Raw genomic sequence first — 22,834 nt, 5'->3', positions numbered from 1 at the left:
ATGTCACCTGAAAGTGAGAACAAGTATTCTCAAGGCACTTTTGTAGCCAGCATTGCAAAGTATTTATGTGCGAGATAGGCTAAAGATTTGCATGCCCCTTCATCTTCAGCCACCATTCTAGTGAGCATGCTTCCATGCTGATGATGCTTGTTACAAAAATAATACATTAATTAAATTTGTGACTGAGCTTCAGGGGTGAGAACTGTATGACTCCTGTTTACCCACATTTATCTCACATTTCTTTTGTGTTTGACAGTGCAAATATTTGTAATAAGATAAATATAAAAAGAACACTATTTACTATGTATTCAGTGTTGTAACAGAAATCAATATATTTGTAAATGTAGAAAACATGTAACATATGTCAATAAATGCTATTCTATTAGACTGTGTCTACACTGGGCCACTTATTCCGGAAAATCAGCAGCTATTCTATTAGGCTGTGTCTACACTGGCCCTTGAATTTCCGGAAAAGCAACGACGCTCTACTGTACAAAATCAGCCGCTATTCCGGAAAAGCTACGCTGCTCCCACTCGGGCATAAGTCCTTATTCTGGAACACTGTTCTGGAAAAGGGCCAGTGTAGACAGCCCAGTAGTCTTTTCTGGAAAAAAGCCCTGATCGCGAAAATGATGATCGGGGCTCTTTTCCGGAAAAGCGCGTCTACATTGGCCACAGATGCTTTTCCGGAAAAAGGGCTTTTCCAGAAAAGCAGCCTGCCAATGTAGACGCTCTTTTTCCGGAAATACTTATAACGAAAACTATTCTGTTTTAAGCATTTCCGGAAATTCATGCCAGTGTAGACACAGCCTTAGGGTATGTCTACACTACAAAGTTAGTTCGAACTAACGGACGTTCGAACTAACTTTAATAGGTGCTACACTAGCGCTCCGCTAGTTCGAATTTGAATCGAACTAGCGGAGCGCTTAGTTCGAACTAGGTAAACCTCATTTTACGAGGACTAACGCCTAGTTCGAACTAGCTAGTTCGAACTAAGGGCTGTGTAGCCCTTTAGTTCGAACTAGTGGGAGGCTAGCCCTCCCCAGGTTTCCCTGGTGGCCACTCTGGCCAACACCAGGGAAACTCTATGCCCCCCTCCCGGCCCCGGACCCCTTAAAGGGGCACGGGCTGGGTACGGTGCCCGTGCCAGGTCAAGCCTGCCAGCACCCAGCCAGACCCTGCACCTGGCACGGCACAGAGCCACCCACCCGATGCCCCCCAGCCCACCCCCTCTTGCCGGGACCAGGCTGGTGGCTCCCGGGAGCTTGCCCTGGACCGCAAGAGGCGGGCACCTTCCTGGGCTAGTGCGGACATCGTGGACCTCGTCCACGATCTCCGCACTAGGCACAGGAAAGTGGCCGTCTAGGGCAGGAGAGCTGCCAGCCTGGCCACCCAGGACCAGGTGTGCATGAAAATCAAGGGGGTCCACTGAGACCCCCGACCCTGAGCCCTGAGCTTACAATGGCCGTCCTGGGTCAGACCAAAGGTCCATCTAGCCCAGTAGCCTGTCTGCCAACAGCGGCCAACCCTAGGGACCCTGGAGGGGATGGACCGAAGACAATGACCAAGCCATTTGTCTCGTGCCATCCCTCTCCAGCCTTCCACAAACTTTGGGCAGGGACACCACTCCTACCCTCTGGTTAATAGGACTCCATGGACCCAACCTCCATGACTTGATGTCACTTCCCTTTAAACTCTGTTCTAGTTGTAGCCTTCACAGCCTCCTGCAGCAAGGAGTTCCACAGGTTAACTATTTGCTTTGTCAAGAAGAACAACTTTCTCTTACTAGTTTCAAGCCTGCTACCCATTCCTTTCCTTTGGTGTCCTCTAGTCCTTCTTTATGGGAACTCAGGAAGAACTTTTCTGAATGCACCCTCTCCACCCAACCCCTGCTTTTAGAGACCTCTATCCTGTCCCCCCTCCGTCTCCTCTTTTCTAAGCTGAACAGTCCCAGTCTCTGTAGCCTCTCTTCATCTGGGACCTGTTCCCAACCCCTGATCATGTTAGTTGCCCTCCCCTCTCCCAGCCTTTCTCTTCCCCTCTCCCACCTCCTTTTCCCAGTCTCCCCCAGTTTTTTTTCATTAAAGACAGAGTCAATGTTGGAAGAAACGTTATCTTTATTTTGTACATCAATAAGAAGGGGGGCTAAGGAAGGGTAAGTGGAAGGAGGTGAGGGAGGAATGGGGTACGAGCCCCCGATGGGGAGGACTGGGCTGGCTCTGCGGGCTTCTGGGGGTGGAAGTTCTCCTGCAGCCCCCCAATTACTCCCTCTCCCCAGATGGCAGCCTGCGGCAAGTGCAGCTGGGCTGATGGCCGAGTGGTGTGATGTGCCCAGTGTGGGCACTCAGGGCACTCCAAGCCAGAACTTCTTTGCAAGCGGGGCACCCCTTAGAACTGTGTGTCCGGGGTGGGGGTCGGGACCCTTTAAGCGCAGCCCTCGGCTAGCCTGAGACAGCATCTCCATGCTCTAAGTCCTCCTTTTATGCCCTGCCGGCACTGCTTCCGGCCATCCTTAAGCCCTGTTCAGAGTCCACTCAATGTGGACTTGCTAGTTCGAACTAGCAAAACGCTAGTTCGAACTAGTTTTTAGTTCTAGATGCGTTAGTTCGAATAGCTTAGTTCGAATTAACTAATCGAACTAAGTTAGTTCGAACTAGCGCTGTAGTGTAGACGTACCCTTACTGTTTAACAGTGCGATTAACCACATGATGAATCACAATCAGGGATTTTTCTAAGCTTGGTGGCCTGCCTAATAAGCTCTGGGAAGGGGCTCAGAGCTGCCACGCATGAAGCTGCTGCAGTTGTAGACGAGACCCCTCTATCCAGGCCAGAGGCCCAGGATCATTTTTGTTCTAGTTCTGATTGATGTCCTGACCAGACTGGTCCAAGGAGACCCAGATGACACTGCCTGAAATCTAAATACTTCCTGAGATGTGAGACTTTGCTCCCCTCACCCACCCTCCCAACACAGATGTACAATTTTTCCTTCTCGATTTTATTTCTTTCCTTTCCTATTTCTCTCCTTTAACCTTGGTTTAATAAATTCCGACTTAGCCAGTTAATATATCTCTATATTTTAGAAATGTGTATCTATGTGTCTGTCTATCTGTGTGTCCATCTGTGAGTCAGTTTGTTTAATAATTCCTCCTAAAAGGTAAGAGCTAAGACCACCAAATTTGGTAGGCAGCTTCCTCTTCTCCTATCTTAAAGTAAGGTCAGTGTTTGGCTGTCACTGGAAAATGGGATCATCCTGAATTAGGAAAGGGAGGTGGATGATCAGAGGGACTACGATACTATAGAGTGACAACTGGACTAGCAAAAGAGCGGCCAGCTGGGGCCTGGATTCACCATCTTGCCAGGCCCAGAGAGTACTGCTTGGGATGGCCTGCACAGCCCCCTTCCATGCATTTCCTAGATTAGGACCAGGAGGTGCCAGCAGGGCCGGCCTACATGGCCCCTCCACAGTTCAGCCCCTCTTTCCTTGGTACGGGCCCAGGGAGTGCCAGCATGGCTGGCCTCCACAGCCTCTCCCCCATCCTGGATCCCCTGGACAAGCTGGCAGGCAGGGTGTGCACCTCTCCTCCCTCCCCAACCCCCTTCCCTGGGGACAAGCTGTTGTGGGAGGTAATCGGCCCTCCTCTCCATGCTGGGTTGGTCCCGGGAGAAGCTGAAGACAATGAGGGGCAACCTAGAGTTGGCTTCATCTCAGTGGGCTGCAAGATTGTCCTACCCAAGACGGTCTCCTGGTTTAGTGTACCTAGGATTTGCGGGGTCTAAGGGTGCCGATTGAACTGTAGCAGCACTTTCATTGGATGCACTTAGCTCTCATAGTCAACATTGTGTGCAATCAGCACGCAACTTACTTCACTTGCCCTTACTTTAAGTGCTTGTCTCTTTTGTAATACCAGCAGGAAAAAACAACATGAATGAAAACCAGTAGAACCTGGCAATCCTGCACAGGGGCAAAATGTGCAGGAAATAATAAAAATTATAATGTTTACAAAATGTCTCATGGGCTGCATGCAGCTCTCAGACAGCAGGTTGCCCACCACTGCTATAAGAGCTAATAGTGGGCGGTTTTAAAGCCTGAACAAGCAAATAAAGGATATGCCAGAACTTCAGCTGTGTTTTCTGTAGCTCTTGTTCTCCTACAGATAGTCATATACTATGAGCATAATGTCAACTGAAGTTTCACCATTCCACACTTCAGCAAACAGCAATGTTAGCAATAACAACAACACTTTTTGTTACACTATTCTGCATTCATACCTCAAATCCCTGTGGTCTTCCTAGACTTTCTTTAATATGTTTCCACGCAACCAGAATCTCTGATACAGACAAACCTGTAGCCTTGACATCAGTAGGAGCAGCACTGGGTTCTGTATTAAGAAAAAATGAAATCATAAACTGCTGCTGAAACAACTTGTATATATCAAAAGCACGACCACTGAAAGTGTCATATACCTCCTGTATTGCACCTTATTGCTCAGCATAAAGCTTTGTGGCTGTTGTAAGTATGAAAAACTGAACAAAATAAAAAAGATTTTCTCTATTATATTTCATTATTTGTGTCATGTTCCTTCAATATCTTATTACAGACAGACCCAGTAATGTATACAATGAAGAACACCCTTTCCGTGACCGAGTTAAGTGATTTCTTTTCAGCAACCTTTAATTCTTGTCTTCAACATTATCCACCCCTCCCCCAGGTCTTTACCATCAGAACTGCATGACTGCATAAATAATGAAAGCAGCAGTTCTCAAACTTCATTGCACTGCGAGCCTCTTCTGACAACACAAATTACTTCATGACTCCAGGAGAGGTGACCAAAGACTGAGCCCATCCAAGCCTCACTGTCCTGGTGTAAAGCTAAAGCCCAAGCCTCACCAGTCTGGGGGAGAGAGGGGAAACTGAAGCTTAAGAGCTACAGCCCCAGGCAGGGGATCTGCAACCTGAGCCTTGCTGCCCAGGACTGAAGCCTTCAGGCTTTCGCTTTGGCCCTGGGTGGTGGCTTCAGTCCCAGGCCCCAGCAAGTTTAAACTAGTGCAGGAGACTCAATTCAAAGGGGGTCCCATGCCACAGTTTGAGAACTGCTGAAATAAAGCATTCGTTGTCCCTTACTCTGTCATTTCCTCAGGTGAAAATGGAAAGTGCTCAGATGACCATGCTCTTGAGTTGAACCAGTGGCTTAAAAACTCATGCAGTTACACTCACTGATGGAGTGAAATGAAAAGCAAATGCACTTTTTAGGAGCATATTAGTACTAAACGACCCTTCAGGTTGCTGGCACATGTAAACACATTTTTAAAACACAGGTTACACACCTTCTTGGAGAGACGGCAAGATAATTCTTTGATTTCTGATTCTAGCTAGCTCTGCTCTTATCAGATTTTACATTGCATAGCATTGGAGTCAGAAAAAATCTTTAAAAACCACCTGAATTGGTCAGCAATAAGAGAAGTAAGAGCAGGAGGAAAATAGGAAAATATAAACTCAAAGCTTTAGGGAGCACTACTGAGACAATATATGCCACGGATTTGTACGATCATCTTGGTTTACAGAGAGCACTATGATTGCAGAGGGTTTACACAAATCCCTATGTATAGTTTAGGTTCTAGCTTTATGAGAGCTTAGTACCTGGGGCAATTTTCATTCTGTGTGAAATTAACAAAATCATACTGCAACATGTTTAAGCGAGAATATAGAACTCAGAATACTTTACATTACAGCACATGCATACAATAGCTATTTACCACCCTCCTGGGTCTGCTGATTGGTTTAGAAAGAAGCTGGATTCAGATTAATCGGGAATAACAAAGCCTGTAATTTGTTTCTTGGCCTAACATATCTTATTATATTTTGTAATGTGTCAGTCTGACCATGCAGAGGTCCCAGCTTTTACATTATAAAGAGGCACATAAAAGAACTTGTTAAAAGATGAATTTTAGGGTTTGTATAATATGATTAGAAAAAAAGAATTTCCTTTTGCCACAGCCTATGTTATATTTTATTATAGTAAATTGCTATAGTAAGGATGTTAAAGTAAATCTTTATATAGTAATTATCTCCTCTCCCATCTCTAATTTTCTATTACATTATGTGCTCCAGCACTGGTGACCTATATCTTCTCCCTGACAATCCTTTTGGGGATTTTTGCTTTCCTTTTGCTCAATTCTTTTATTTTGTTTGCTTGTTTGTTTTTTTTCAAAGCTGTGCCTAAAGAAAATGAGAACTTATTTTATTCAAAATGATTTACATTAATAATGATGCATTATTACTTAGATTGCCCTTTTGATGTAGTAATACAAATTATAATGTTTACAAAGCATAAGTGATTTGATGTTCCGGACTTAAATATTTTGCTACAGAGAAATATAATCTGTAAGATATTTTTGTTCACTAAGTGCATTCTTTTTTTCTATTTTAAATACTTCGAAGATTTGTGCAGCTAAAGCTATTTTCTAGTTTTTATATTATAGGAGCAATTGTCTTGTTGTCAGGGAAGACTATAATACAATAAATAATTTGTGGTGTGTACAAAATGTTCAGTGGGAGTTTTTACACTTTCTGAAAATGGCAAAATAATTTCTCTTTCATACCATTCACTAGAAAGGGTTTATGTATTGCTCACAAAAAAATCAAAGGGATATATAACTGTTTTCAGTAGAGTAAGTAAAAATATGTATATATTTATGAAGTAAATGCATTTCTTAGATGTCTGGCAATTATTCACTGCAATTTTGCTGCTGTTAGACTCCAAGAATGAAAATGTTCAGTAAAGGGACCAAAATGATATTTTTAGAAATAAGGTATATTATGACTATCTGAAAGTTTATGAAGATGAAATGGTAATTTTTATGGTTTCAAATAAGATGAGGGCCATATAATTTGCTATAATATAAAATAGTCCATGGCTTAGTACAGTGCCATGATTTATACTGTACATGTAGCATTAACTATATGTTTCACAGGTTCATTAGATTTTTTCCATAATTGCTGTTGATGTTATGATCTCCATTTTATGTTACATTTACTGATCTCTTCCTTGGGTTACACTGAAAAAAAGCCAACATTCCTCACAATCTCTTTAACTTTCAATGATCAAATAAAAACAAAAAATAGAATCTGGAAAGGTCCCAGGCAATGTCCCAAAGACACTACTTTTCATTCCCAAGACCAGAGTTTAGAGTAGCACTATTATCCTGAAATAGCTCATGATTTAACACCTACCCCAGAATAGGGAACTACATTCCTGCATTGCATTAGGCTGCTAAGAAAAAATCTTGAATTCTAATTTCACAGGCAATTAAAAGAGAACCTGATTCTCAGGTACTATAGCATTAAGAGGTGAAAAGATTTCAGTGTCAGCTAATTTTATGGAAACAGGTTCTAAAACAAAAATAAGTGCAGGCCCAACTCAGGCAAGGCCAATGTTTTAATCCCTTTGTGGAAAAGAGCCTCAACCAAGTCTCCTTGCTTAGCCAGTTCTACTACTAATCTCTGCTCTCTTCCCAAGTTACTACTAGGGAGGAGTTTTTACAGAGGTTCTTGATGCTCTTTAGCCAGGAGCCATTCCTCTTTACCTCAGTCCTTGCCTCATACTTCAGCAACAGACTTTATCCAATAGTGAATTTCCTTGGTCAAGATCATCCTCCTTCTGTGACAGAGATCTTAGAGGGAGAAAATCTCCATGAGGATGCCCTGGAAAAGCACTCTCTCTCCTAAATCCTAAAGAAGGTGTGATTTTTCCGTAGAAAAGTGAATAAACTGTATTTCTTTTTTATTTTCTTAATTGATTTCCACAGGACTTTAGGTGGGATGATTTGCAGTCCCTGCCTAGTCCTCCCTCAAGCCTATTCAATCTCCATACCCTTTTCCAGTGGAGACCCTCTACAGGATTCAAAATGATGGGGAAGGGGTGGCAAGTAGTACCACCAAAATGGCTCATCGTTTCTTTTGATGGAAGGTGGGGGATCTAAGCATGGAGTGTTTCAATTCATGAATAGGACTAGGAGACATAAGCTGGCCCCTAGTGTGTCAATGATCAGACAGGCCCTTTGCAGTCTATTTCAAACTGTTTGGGTCTATACTGAGACAGACCCGGACCAGTTGGTTGCAATAGTCTGGTAGAAGGTAAATGTGCTGGCCATTGGCTGAGTAGCTTTCTGTTTCTTGAGTGACCAGGGCAGGAGCTGCTTCAGACTAATCATTATCCTGCAATATTGATGACTTAACACCTAATCCAGAAGAGGGAACTATATTCCTTGCCTCCCGTTAGGTTGCTAAAAGAAAATCTTCAATTCTAATATCACAGGTTGAAAGAGACGCTGACTCTCAGGTACCATAGCAGTAAGAGCGACGAAGAGTCCTGTGGCACCTTATAGACTAACTGAAGTGTAGGAGCATAAGCTTTCGTGGGCAAAGACCCACTTCATCAGATGCATGCATCTGACGAAGTGGGTCTTTGCCCACGAAAGCTTATGCTCCTACACTTCAGTTAGTCTATAAGGTGCCACAGGACTCTTCGTCGCTTTTGCAGATTCAGACTAACACGGCTACCCCTCTGATACATAGCAGTAAGAGGTGCAAAGATTTCAATGGCAGCTCATTTTATGGAAACAAGCAACAGGAATGTACTAGAGCACATTAAGAACTTGCTAGAGGCAATTAAGAGAGACAGAAAAATCAGAACACCTGCAGCCAGAGCTGGATTATCTAATAGGCAGACTAAGCATGTGCTTAGGGCACCAGCAAAGCAGAGACACCAAAAAAAAAAAAGATATATTTTTGAAAAAATTTGATATTTGATATTTCAAAAAAAAGCATCGAAATAGTCATCATGGGAAAAATCAGAACTCCTCAGAATGCCCTTTTTCTCAGCTGAAAAGAATAAAAAACCCTCAGAGAACAACAATGTGTCAGGACAGATTTGATTCACTTTCCCTATTGTGTATGGAAGCAGACCTGCTTCGTCGAGTCAGCTTCGATGAACTTATCCAGAATTTTGCAATCAGAAAATCTAGAAAGAAGCTATTTTAATTTCAGCATACACGTAAGTTTTGTGTCATTTTGAAAAATAAAATTTTATTTTACGGTATAGTATTGTTTTTATTTTGAATTACATATGGGGGGCACCATAATCTTTTCAGTGTTTAGGGCCTCTAAAGGTCTTAATCCGGCCCTGCCTGCAGCCCATGAAGAACCTGCTGGGACTAGTTTAAGAGGCTCCCTTTCAGGGAGGGCAGGGGGCTAGTAAGATAGGGTATGTCTACACTACCCCACTAGTTCAAACTAGCGGGGTAATGTAGGCATACCGTAATTGCAAATGAAGCCCGGGATTTGAATTTCCCAGGCTTCATTTGCATAAGTGGGGCGCCGCCATTTTAAAATCCCCGCTCGTTCGAACCCCGTGCAGCGCGGGTACACGGGGCACGAACTAAGTAGTTCGAACTAGGCTTCCTAGTTTGAACTACCGTTACTCCTCATTCCACGAGGAGTAACGGTAGTTTGAACTAGGAAGCCTAGTTCGAACTACCTAGTTCGTGCCCCGTGTAGCCGCACTGCACGGGGTTCGAACCAGTGGGGATTTAAAAATGGCGGCACCCCGCTTATGCAAATGAAGCCCGGGAAATTCAAATCCCGGGCTTCATTTGCAATTGCGATATGCCTACATTACCCCACTAGTTCGAACTAGCGGGGTAGTGTAGACATACCCGTAGTGTGTTGTGGAAGAGCTGGATGGATGAGTGTAGTCAGGTATTAGGAGGGAAGGGAAGTGACCCAGAGAACAGCTATAGCTCTGGTACTGGAGGAAAAACTATCTGTAGCTGCTGCCATTAGGGTGTCTGGGCTGGGACCCAGAGGAGAGGGTGAGCCTGGATTCCCCCCAACTCACCCCACTCCACTATAGAGACACTCCCCAAGAAGAGAGACTGAGATTAAGGAGGAGGTCTCACCACAAACCTATTGACTGGCCTGTGATGAAGGTGGCTCAGTAAGTTGTTATGGTGTGACCCTTACCTCCAGAAAGAGAGAGAGGTTATATTGATAGTCACATTGAGCCTCTGAGGCCAGCTGTAACCACCTAGAAGTGCAGGACTGAGGAAGCAAATGGCCGGAGCCCTGCTACAATACATATATCCTGGTTCTAATCTGGCATATGAAACAGTAATTATTTTTCCAGTTCATCTTAAAGCTTCAGCTTTGCCACTGGCATAAAAATGTATCGAGCTCCCAGGAGACTAGTTAAGCATCCAAAGAATAGTTTGGAAAAAATATGTTCCCTCCAATTATAACTGTTATTTCCTTCTCTTAATTCTATCACAGAATATTAGTGTGCTGATAACTCACAGAGTTCTATGCAGTGGAAGAAGCCACCTTTTGCTCTGAAGTTATTAATTTACTTGCAGATGTCTCTCTCTGTTACGGGGTATAAAATGGAAAGGCTGAGTGATAAAAAACAAGATCTGATAGATTAAAAGTTTAAAACAGACTTACTGAGTTCATTAATATAAATGATACATTTGTAATGAGTGACATAACAGCTGGAGTTTTCCAAATAACAGAGAGGATGTGTCTATAATATTGATTATACATATGACTTCCCAAAAGGGTTAGCAGCATTAATTAAAGGACTGTTCAGTAAACTCCCCAGTAGAAGGATTATGATTTCATTATTTAAAAATTCAGTGAAGACAGCTGTAGTTGAACTTTTACAGGCTCTGATCCAGATAGATCAGCTGGCCAAGGTAGGAAATTATCCTTTGTATTTTACCACTAATATGCCAATTTATTAATTTTCAGGTTCACATAAATCCCATGCAGTTCAGCTTTAGCTATGAACTGATACACAGAGCTGTAAGGTTTTAATATGAGCCATGGCAGCCATACTTAAAAGTGCATAACTACATATTTCTCCTAAATGAGAAGAAAAAAACTTTTTAAAAAAATTTAATTAAGGCTAAGAATGAAAAACGAGGAAAGTTTGAGATAACTAGGAAACATTTCAGCCTTTGTGATCTCACTATGCATCTCATAATATATTTTCCTGTCTTCCTCATATGTTTATTTTCAGGCCTTGAACAGATCAGGTAGCAAAATTCTAAAAGCTCTGAAATATGCCATCTGCCTACTTCTCTTCCCAAAATAACTATGGAATTTGGTTTTCCACCTGGCTGAATGAGTCAGTACAAAGTTATATGGAAAACTTCTTTGCACAGTCAATGTTCATTAGGTGTTATTCACATTACACTAATGACTAGAAGCCCCACTCAGGGACTGAGGCTCCACAGTACTAGCTGCTCTATGACAATATAGCAAAAAATCTGCATTTCTAATAACCGCCCAGTGGAGTTCATGGCTTGGGTAGGGCTGGATTTGTATTTCTTTGGAAATTTAATCAGTATTCATTATATTTCTGTTTGAAATTATAAAAGCTTTTTTCCCCTTGAAATAAGAAAACTTCTGTGCTTGAGGGCTAGAGTGAAATTTAATTGGCACACATGGGCAAAGATTCCAAAAGTGCCTGAATAATAGTCGGAAGTGACCTAAGGGCCAGATTTACAAAGGTATTATTTAGATGCCTAAAATGCAGATAGGTGCCTATGGGATTTTCAAAAGTGGGTAAGGGAGATAGGTGCCTAACTACCATTAACTTTAATTGAAAGGGGAGAGGCTATTCTAGATTTGATTTGATCAATGGGGAGGAACTGGTTAAGAATTTGAAGCTGGAAGGCAGCTTGGGTGAAAATGCTCATGAATTGGTAGAGTTCATGAATCCCAGGAATGGTAGGAAGGAAAACAGCGCAGTAACGATAATGGATTTCAAGAAGGCAGACTTTAGCAAACTCAAGGCCAGCTTTCTCTGTGCAGGCTCCTGGCCCCTGTGGTAAGGGAGCAGAGTAGGTATAAGGCTATTGCATCCTTAGGATGGACTGGGGCATCTCCCTCAAGCCCCGCACTTTGGGAAGCCCTGTGCTTCAGGAGTATGCAGGGAGTGGGACAGGGAGGCCTGGGAGTGTGCAGGGGTCCTGGCATCAGCAGCGGGGGTCAGGCCAGTGTTCCCCACCCCTTCTTGGTCATGTATTTCTTTTACTTGTCCACAATTCCCCAGGCTTGGGCTGTTCGGTCTCCCCAGCAGCATCAGTGAGCATCACAGTTCCACTCTGCTGGCTCTGGGAGTTACCTTTTGGCTGCTGCAGTGTTCTCATGCTCCCATAGCACAGGAACTAGAAGCTTGCACCCAGCATGCTGGCCCTGCCCCTGCGCTTCCAGGTTTCTGCCTATGAGGGATGAATCCTTCCCTCTTCCAGTGATAGGACCCTTTTCCTCCCCCTCCCCCGTCTCCGCCCCACAGCACTGCCACCCCAGCACAGGTGAATGCCAGCCAGTGTCCATCCATGTTCCCTGCTCATTGCCCAGCACTAGTGTCCCCCTAATGTCCCACACCTCTCCCTTCCACTGCCATTTCTCCTCTCCCCCAGCCTCAAGATTTTTTTTGCCTTCTCAGTTCTCCAGCAGCAGGCTCCAACCTAGGGGCCCTCTCCATTGGACCATGACCTAGGGTCCCACAACTCCCCTCCTCGCCACCAGAGCTAGCAAATTACAGAAAAGCATCAGAGGTTTCCACTGACTTCCACCATTTTATGGGCTTTAAACCTCAATCTTTCTACGTGCTCCAAAATCTGAATGGTTACTCAGAATCGCTTGGAAATTTGCCTCTTGGGGTTGAAGATTAGTACTAATGATCCATATTCAGGGTCATTGGACTAAAGGATCCCCTCCCACCTCCACCCCTGAGTTCAGGTTGCTCCCCTGAAACCTGTTTTATTCTGCATCGTTAAACAGAGAGTGTGGTAAGATACTAACTATATCTGGATGATTCACGGCCAGACCTCATTGTCTTCACAGAGACAGATGATGTGATTTCACCCCACCCTCAGTTAACATAAGGATAAGTCAATCCTCCATTAGGCAAAAGGACTTTTGGAACAGATGCCTGGAGGGTGCTACAATTTGTGAGTCATGGGTGGTGGCAATTTGATTTTGATGAGACTATAATCAGTCTGTGTGAGGGGAGGGGTGAATTAGGTATGTGACTGGGCAGGGAGCAGTATTTGGAGGAATGTGCATTGGGAAGGGTATGTACAACTATAATATAATATTGTTATAGTTGTACAGCTGGGTGCTATCAATATTTAACCTGTAGCCAACAGCAGCCCTTAAAGCTCACTTGTATAAAAAATATTAAGGGTGGGACCCATACAGGGGTTTGCCCCAAGCCAGGCACATTCCTAGGGATGGCCCCAAGTAGGTAACATTCCATGTGAAAAAAAGTCTATTGGGAAAAAAAAAAACAGTTAATTGAGAAGCAGCAGTTTTTCAGAGAGACATTATTAAGGGCACAAAGGCAAGCTATCCCACTCTTTCGGAAAGATGGGAAGTGTGGCAAGAGACCACCTCACCAGGAGATCTTCAATGATCTGAAAGTTAAAAAAAATGGTCCTACAAAAAGTAGAAACTAGTTAAATTACAAAGTATGAATATGAGCTGAAAACAAATGCATATAGGGACAAAATTAGAAAGTCCAAGGCACAAAAAAGATCAAACTAGCTAGAGACATAAAGGGTAACATGGAGACATTCTACACATCTATTAGAAGCAAGAAGAAGACCAACATTCAACATTTCTTGGTTCCTGGAAAAATCATGGAAGGGATCCTTAAGGAATCCATTTTGAGGCACTTGGATGAGAGCAAAGTGATTAGGAATAGTCAGCATGGATTCACAAAGGGAAAGTTATGCCTGACTAATCTGATTAGCTTCTATGATGAGGTAACTGGCTCTGTGAACGAGGGAAAGTCAGTGGATGTTATATACTTTGACTTTAGCAAGGCTTTTGATACTGTCTCCCACAATATTCTTGCCAGTAACTTAAGGGAATGTGGATTGGATAAATGGACAGTAAAATGGACAGAAAGATGGCTAGAAGGCCGGGCTCAGTGGATAGTGATCAACGGCTCGATGTCAGGATGGCGGTCGGTTTCTAGCGGAGTGTCCCAAGGTTCAGTTCTAGGACTGGTTTTGTTCAATATCTTTATTAATGACCTGGATGAGGGGATGTATTGCACCCTCAGCAAGTTTGCGGATGACACTAAGCTAGGGGGAGAGGTAAATACGCTTGAGGGCAGAGATAGGGTCCAGAGTGACTTAGACAAATTGGAGGATTGGGCCACAAGAAATCTGATGAGGTTCAACAAGGACAAGTGCAGAGTCCTGCACTTGGGACGGAAGAATCCCAAGCATAGTTACAAACTGGGGACCAACTAGTTAAGTAGTAGTTCTGCAGAAAAGGACCTGGGGTTACAGTGGATGAGAAGCTGGATATGAGTCAACATTGTGCCCTTGTAGCCAAGAAGGCTAATGGCATATTAAGTTGCATTAAGAGGAGCATTGCCAGCAGATCCAGAGATGTCATTATTCCCCTTTATTCGGCTCTGGTGAGACCACATCTGGAGTATTGTGTCCAATTCTGGCTCCCCCACTACAAAAAGGATGTGGATGCATTGGAGAGGGCCAAGCGGAGGGCAACTAAAATGATTAGGGGGCTGGAGCATATGACCTATGAGGCGAGGCTGAGGGAGTTGGGTCTGTTTAGTCTGCAGAAGCGAAGTGTGAGGGGGGATTTGATAGCAGCCTTCAACTTCTTGAAGGGAGGTTCCAAAGAGGACGGAGAAAGGCTGTTCTCAGTAGTGACAGATGGTAGAACAAGGAGCAATGGTCTCAAGTTGTGGTGGGAGAGGTCCAGGTTGGAAATAGGGAAAAACTATTTCACTAGGAGGGTAGTGAAGCACTGGAATGGGTTACCTAGAGAAGTAGTGGCGTCTCCATCCCTACGGGTGTTTAAGTCTCGGCTTGACAAAGCCCTGGCCGGGTTGATTTAGTTGGGATTGGTCCTGCCTAGAGCAGGGGGCTGGACTTGATGACCTTCTGAGGTCTCTTCCAGCTCTATGGTTCTATGATTCTAACATGAGGCTAGGCCCATTACTTAATGAGAGAGAGAGCAATAGCAGAAAATGTAGAAATGACAGATGTGTTAAGTGACTTTATTAGCTTTATTAACACTGGTCCTACAATTGACAGATAACTGCTTTTGCTGTTATATGTACCCTGGATTCTGTAATTTCTACTCCCACTCATCTGATGAAGTGGGTTTTGCCCATGAAAGTTCATGATCTGATATATTTGTTAGTCTCTAAGGTGCCACAAGACTGCTTGTTGTTTTTAAAATTATAGACTAACAGGACTATTCCTCTGAGACTTTTTCATTTCAGTTTTCACCAAAAGGTAGTAGCAATTGGAGGCCTAGCAAAGTGAATGCCTTTTAATATAAGGTAGAGTTAGATACTAAAATAGGGAAAGAACAAATTTAAAACAAGTTAGACAAGTCAGGTGTCTTCAGGTCACCAAGCTCTGAGAAATACATCCTAGAATGATCTATAGCTGATTGAGGAGATATTAGAGCCATTACTGACTATTGTTGAAAAGTCCTGGAAGACTGGATACATTCCAGAAGACTGGAAAAGGGCAAATCTAGTGCCCAACTTTAAAAGAAGGGGAAATAAGGTCAAGTCAGGGAATTACTGACCAGCCAGCTTAACTTTAGTACCTGGAAAGATAATAGAGCAAATAATTAAGCAATCAATTTGCAAGCATCTAAAAGATAATAAGGTGAGAAGAAATAATCAGCATGGATTTGTCAAGAAGAAATGATGTCGAACAAATCTAATAGCTTTTATTTCACATGGTAACAAGCATTATGGATGGGAGAAGCAGTAGGTGTGGTATACATAGACTTTAGTAAGTCTTTTGATAGTGTCTCACACGAGTGTCTCAGAAACAAACTAGGGAAATAAAGCACAGATGATAGAATGGGTACATTTGGAAAAAAAGTACCAGAGAGTAATTATTAGTGATTTGCAGTCACGTTGGAAGGGTATATTGAGTGGGATCCCACAGGGATCAGTTCTGCATCTAGTGCTATTCAATGTCTTCATCAATTATTTAGATAATAGCACAAAGTGTACACTTAGAAAGTTTGCAGATAATACCACACTGGGAGGGGCTGTAAGTACTCTGGAGGATTAAAATAGGATTAAAACTCAAAATGATCTGGACAATCTGGAGAAATGGTCTGAGGTAAATTTGATGAAATTCAATGAGGACAAATGCAAAGTACTCCACGTAGGAAGAAACAATCAGTTGCACACATACAAAATGGGAAATGACAGGCTAGGAATAAGTCCTGCAGAAAGGGATCTGGGAGTCATAGTGGATCACAAACTAAAAATGAGTCCGCAGTGTAACAGCGTTGCAAAAAAAGCAAACATCATTCTGGATGTATTAGCAGGAGAGTTGTAAGCAAGACATGAAAAGTAATTCTTCCCCTCTATTCGTCATTGATTAGGACTCAGTGAGATACTGCATTCAGTTCTGGTTGCCATAGTTCAGGAAAGATATGCACAAATTGGAGAAAGTCCAGAAAATACATGATCTATGAGGGAAAACTGAAAAAACTGGGTTAATTTAGTCTGGAAAAAAGAAGAAACGGAGGAAACATGCTAACAGTTTTCAAGTACGTAAAAGGTTGTTACAAGGAGGAAGGAGGAAAATATTCTCCTTAACTTCTGAAAATAGGACAAGAAGCAGTGGCTTTAAATTGCAGCAAAGGTGGTTTAGATTGGACATGAGGAAGAACTTCCTTTTAGGGTGGTTAAGCGCTCAAATAAATTGCCCATGGAGGTTGTGGAATATCCATCATTGGTGATTTTAAAAATTTGTTTAGACTAACACTTGTCAGGGATGATTGAGATAATACTTAGTCCTCCCATGAGTGCAGGGGACTCGACTAGATGACCTCTTGAGATGCCTTCCAGTCCTATAGTTCCATGATTCTACAAAACTCAATGTAAATTAGATGCACAATCTATTTAGCCACTTTGGAAAACCTAATTACAAACCTTCTGAATCTTTAGTTACCTGAATAACTTAGTATGTCTGGCCCCTAGTCATTTAATAGCCTAATAGGGATTGACTGCTAAGTTACTTTTGATAATTTTACTTTCTGCTGACTCTTTGCTCAGAAATGGATTTCACTGGTTATGAATAACAAATACGCTTACTGAAGGCAATTAGCTAAAATAGGGGCTTGCCATAGCAGCCCCCATGATTGATATATATCATACTATTGGTCTGTGATCAATATGTGATTCCAGTTGAAAATCATTTGTCTTTGTTCCTTTCAATTTTTAGTACAGCGTCATAGGATATTCATAAGGTACTTTATACATAGATAGCTACAGATTGAATTAACAAGGTATAATGAATAGGTATTTTTGGATAATTGCATTGTACCACAGAAAACAAGGTTCATATAAGTTGTTACTTTCCTTCGGCGAGAGCAAATAAAAATTAATAATAAATCAATACATTAATAGTTCTAGTCTTGTCATTTGCAATTTTAATATTTTAAAGTTAACTTTAGAAATACTGACTTGTTTACATTACCAAGGATTCCATTTCCAGTTTTCTCTAAATTAGTGTTTCTCAATCTGGTCCACAAAACCGCTTTGAGAAACCTGTTAACTGGCAGCTCCTGTGTGTTTACTTACTGGTGCTGCGGCCCGGAGTCTTGTGGCTCCCACTAGCTCCGTTGTGCTGTTTGCAGCCATTTGCATGGAGTGGCTAGTTAACAGGTTTCTCAAAGTGGTTTTAAAGACCACTTTGAGAAACACTGCTCTAAATAACTAAAAAAGAGACCTCAAGTGTAACCCTATTTATCAAAACTGAATTTTCAATACTTGCCATTCAAAATAGGGAAATAAATGTCATTTATAAATTAATATTTTGCAATGAAAAAGTTGCAAAACTTCTATCTCCCTCTTGCCTCATAGAAGGCTCTGATTTTCTTTTATTTTTTTTAATTTGATTTTCTTATCAGAGAGTTGGGTTGTTAAAAAGGAATAAAAGCATCAGGATAAATTATATAACTTCACAGTCTGTTACGTAACAATGTCAAATATAGATCAATAACAATATCCCAGTACTACTGGGAATTCAGATATTGTTTTGATTTACTTTGGATTTTGAGATGTTCTTATTTTTATAGTGCTATCAATATTTTATAATGTTGATCCAAACAACATATGTAGATTACTGACACTTGCTTTAAAGGAGTCAGATTTTCAATCGTCTCAGATATAAGATAAAGGTATAAGAAAAATACATCTAACTGAGAAGGAAGAGTAGTAATGGGCAAATCATCAGAAAAAAAATGTTACCCATTTGCTGAGAGCTAATATGAAACTAAAATTCCAGGTTTTTTACTTAACATCAAGTGGTCCCACTGAATTCAGTGGAACTCTTTGCAGATTAAAGTACTACTCAACACGATCAGGGTTTCTGAATCCAGCCTTTAATATTAGAGTGGGTTAGAAATTTGTTGTGAATATTTGCTTGCCTTTTCTTCTATATGTGAATGTTCACAAACTGATTTCTGTAAATATAAAGCCAGATTTTCTGCTAGTGTAAATTGGCATAACTCCATGGAAACCAAATGAACTACATCAATTTACTACTAGCTGAGCCCATCATCTTTATCCATAAATATTTCCTGAATAATCTCCAAAATAATTTTCAGCCTCTGTGTTGTTCATAAAGTATTCTTTGTTATTCATAGTGAGTGTTTGGACACTAAATATAGTTTTTGAACCTTCTTTTAGTAACAAACTTTTAAAATAAAAAAGAAAAATAACACCCCCCCTAAAAACACATACATGCTGTGCACTTTTAAATTCTAGTTTCCCAAGAAAGAATCAATAATGCTGAGAATTTATGAAACAATCAGAGGTTGTAAACATTTGTTTGACATAAATTGTGAATACTGAATTACATGGACACTCAAACCAATAGTGGAGCAAAGTCAGTCTTTTTATTTAATCTATTTTTTTCATCAGCTGGATGATTTTATTTAACATGTTAAACCTCTTGTCTGTGTGAGGCAGTGTAGCCTACTGAATAGAACACAACATTGAGACCTGGGAGATAAGGTTCTCCTACCAGCTCTGCCACTGATCTCCTGGGTGACTCTGATCAAGCTGTGTCATGAATGATCTGGATGATGGGTTGGTTTGCACCCTCAGTAAGTCCGCAGAGTACACTAAACTGGGGAGAGGTAGATACGATGGAGGGTGAACTAGACAAAGTGCACGATCGGGACAAAATAAATCTGATGAGATTTAACAAGGAGAAGTGCAGATCCTGCACTTGGGATGGAATAATCCCCTGAACTGCTGCAGGCTAGGAAATGACTGGTTAAATGGCAGTTCTATAGGAAAGGACCTGGGGACCAGTGTTCCCTCTAAACTGCGTGGCAGCACAGTTTCACAGATGATTAATCAGCCAGGCCCAGTCAGTTAGCTACAGGCAGTCCCCGACTTACGCGGATCCGACTTATGTCGGATCCGCACTTACGAATGGGGCTTTTCTCGCCCCGGAGCTCACGGGTGGCGGGTCGCCACCCGTGTCCTCCGGGGCGAGAAAAGCTTCTCCTGGTCCCCCTGGTCTGCTGGGAGGGGGGGGTCCAGCAAAGCCACTGGACCCCCCCCAGCAGACCAGGGACACCAGAGCAAAGCCGCCGCCTGGTCTGCAGGGAGATGGGGAGCAAAGCCTTGGAGCACGCCCGCAGGGGAACAGCCCAGGCGCGCCCAGGCTGTCCCGCTGCGGGTGTGCTCCGTGGCTTTGCTCTCCGTCTCCCTGGTCTGCAGGGAGACGGGGAGCAAAGCCTTGGAGCACGCCCGCAGGGGGACAGCCCAGGCGCGCCCAGGCTGTCCCGCTGCGGGCGTGCTCCGCGGCTTTGCTCTCCGTCTCCCTGGTCTGACCAGCAGACCAGGGAGATGGGGAGCAAAGCCTCGGAGCACGCCAGCAGTGGGACAGCCGCGGCGCGCCTGGACTATCCCACTGCCCGCGTGCTCTGTGGCTTTGCTCCACGTCAACCTGGTCTGCTGGGGGGGGGGAGGGTGCAGCTAGTGCCCCCCCCCCCCCAGCAGACCAGGCTTTTCTTGCCTACCCCTGGGGTAGAGCAGCTGGGGGCTGCCGGGTTGGTCCCGCAGCGCCACGCGGGACCAACCCGGCAGCACCCCAGCTGCTCTGCCCCAGGCGTCCTGATTCAGCCACTGCTGGTCAGTTTCAGCAGCGGCTGAATCAGGACGCCTGGGGCAGAGCAGCTGGGGTGCTGCTGGGTTGCTCCAGTAGCGCCGAGGAGCCGCGCTACTGTAGCAACCCAGCAGCACCCCAGCTGCTCTGCCCCAGGCATCCCCAAGTCAGCCACTGCTGAAACTGACCAGCGGCTGACTACAGGAAGCCCGAGGCAGAGTTGCTTTGCCCCAGGCTTCCTGGAATCAGCCGCTGATCAGTTTCAGCAGCAGCTGTCTTGGGGATGCCTGGGTTTCTTAAGTTGAATCCGTATGTAAGTCAGAACTGGCATCCAGATTCAGCCGTGGTTGAAACTGATCAATTTCAGCAGCGGCTGACGCCAGTTCCAACTTACATACAGATTCAACTTAAGAACAAACCTACAGTCCCTATCTTGTATGTTACCCTGGGACAGCCTATACTTGCTGGGGATAACAACAGATGAGAAGCTGGATATGAGTCCACAGTGTTCCTGTGTTGCTCAGAAGGTTACATTAGTAGCATATTGGGCTTCATTAGTAGGAGCACTGCCAGCAGATCAAGGGTAATGATTATTCCCCTCGATTCGGCATTGGTGAGGCCACATCTGGAGTACTGTCTACAGTTTTGGGTTGCCCACTACAGAAAGGATGTAGACAAATTGGAGAAAGTCCAGTAAAGGGCAACAAAAATGATTTAGGGGGCTATGACTCATTACTTTTGAGGAGAGGCTGAGAGACCTGGACTTATTTAGTCTGTAGAAGAGAAGAATGGGGAGTGGGGAGGTGAGATTTGATAGAAGCCTTTAACTACCTGAAGGTTGGTTTCAAAGGGAGTGGAACTAGTCAGTTCTCAATGCTGGTGGGAATACAACCAGAAGAAATGGTTTCAAGTTTCAGTGGGAGAGGTCTAGGCTGGATAGTAGGAAAAACTACTTCAGTTGTAGGATGGTAAAACCCTGAAATGGGTTGTCTAGAAGGTGAGAGAATCTCCATCCTTAGAGGTTTTTATAGCCAGGATTGACAAAGCGCTGGCTAGAATGATATAGTTGGGGTTGATCCTGCTTTCAGCTCTGGAGGTCTCTTCCAACACTAATCTTCTATGATTCTATGTCACCTCCCAGTACCACAGGTTCAACCACAATGATACTTATCTGCTTTATAAAATGCTTTGTGATCTAGGAATGAAAAATTCTGTATCATTATTATTCTCATTGCTTATATATAATTTAAAACATGCGGACAATCTCCCAAACTGACCTCCCTCAGCTGAACAGATGACCACAATGGGGCTGAAGGGTCCATCACCTTTGTTATTATATACACCAACTTTCACCTCAAAGGGAGTCAGAGGAGGCACGCTTTCATCTCTATAGATGAACATGGAAGCATCTGAGGGTGTCACCATTTTTTCTTTCCACCCTCTTGTTCCATTCGGTCTGAAAGCCACAATGTATCCAAATCCTTCCCCATTCTGGAACTCTTCTGATACTGGCTAAAAAGAAAAGCTTGGTTAATTCACATATATTTTAAACCTTATTACTCTGGACGTGACCACAATGGGCAAATATAAGCTGGCAATTTAACAGGGGTAATCTTATAAAGTAAGAGAACTGTGCTGAATACAGCTTCCTTGGTAAGGGCAGTTTATTCTATAGGTTTTTGGGGGACAGACCAATGACAAATTATACCAGCTGAGGTTCTCATCATCATCAACAACCATGTGCTCAACACCCATTGGTGTCCGATGCCTCCCTCACTATGGGTATGTCTACACTACCACCCTAGTTCGAACTAGGGTGGTTAATGTAGTCATACGAACTTGCAAATGAAGCCCGGGATTTGAATTTCCCGGGCTTCATTTACATGTTGCCGGGCGCCGCCATTTTTAAACGTCCGCTAGTGCGGACTCCGTGCCCACGGCTACACACGGCACGAACTAGGTAGTTCGGACTAGGCTTCCTATTCCGAACTACCTGTACGCCTGTACGAGGCATACAGGTAGTTCAGAATAGGAAGCCTAGTCCGAACTACCTAGTTCGTGCCGCATGTAGCCGTGGGCACGGAGTCCGCACTAGCGGACGTTTAAAAATGGCGGCGCCCGGCAACATGCAAATGAAGCCCGAGAAATTCAAATCCCGGGCTTCATTTACAAGTTCGTATGACTACATTAACCACCCTAGTTCGAACTAGGGTGGTAGCGTAGACATACCATATTTCCTTCCAGCTTTCCCTCTCCAGTGCAGAGTGGCTTAGTTTCTGTAGACTAACTCTGCACCAATTTACTATATCATCTCCCATTCTCTATGGGGTTGCTTTTCCTATTCGGACCATCCATTATGCTGAATATCAGGGTCTTAAACTTTTCGCTCATTGTTCATTCAGCAGATATGCCCGAATAGCTGTAACTTTCATTGTATAACCTTCTGCAGTAGGTTCTCTTTTTGCTGTATCTTCCTTTATAATTTCTTGTTGGTGACCTTCTGCATCCATCCTATTCTCAGGATCTTTCTATAACAACTCCTCTCGAACACCAATATCCTTCTCTTCGAATCTTTCATTATCACCCATGTCTCACAACCGTATAACATGCTGCTAAATACACA

The 22,834-nt window shown here is 43.3% G+C and overlaps 1 protein-coding gene across 1 annotated transcript in view; it reads right to left on the bottom strand.

The window, feature by feature from the left end:
- Window positions 1-22,834, bottom strand: part of CNTN5 (contactin 5) — a 1,036,023-nt gene that overhangs the window by 23,454 nt on the left and 989,735 nt on the right. The window contains exons 20-21 of the mRNA XM_089775740.1: window positions 21,489-21,723; window positions 4,270-4,379 (exon numbers count right to left, since the gene is read on the bottom strand). Of these exons, the coding sequence (XP_089631866.1) occupies window positions 4,270-4,379; window positions 21,489-21,723 (345 nt within the window). The remainder of the gene's footprint in view (window positions 1-4,269; window positions 4,380-21,488; window positions 21,724-22,834) is intronic.

This window comes from Pelodiscus sinensis, chromosome 1, assembly GCF_052426305.1.
Source record: "Pelodiscus sinensis isolate ZL-2025 chromosome 1, ASM5242630v1, whole genome shotgun sequence".
Classification (NCBI taxonomy): Eukaryota; Metazoa; Chordata; order Testudines; family Trionychidae; genus Pelodiscus; species Pelodiscus sinensis.
This window is presented reverse-complemented; position numbering and strand designations above follow the sequence as displayed.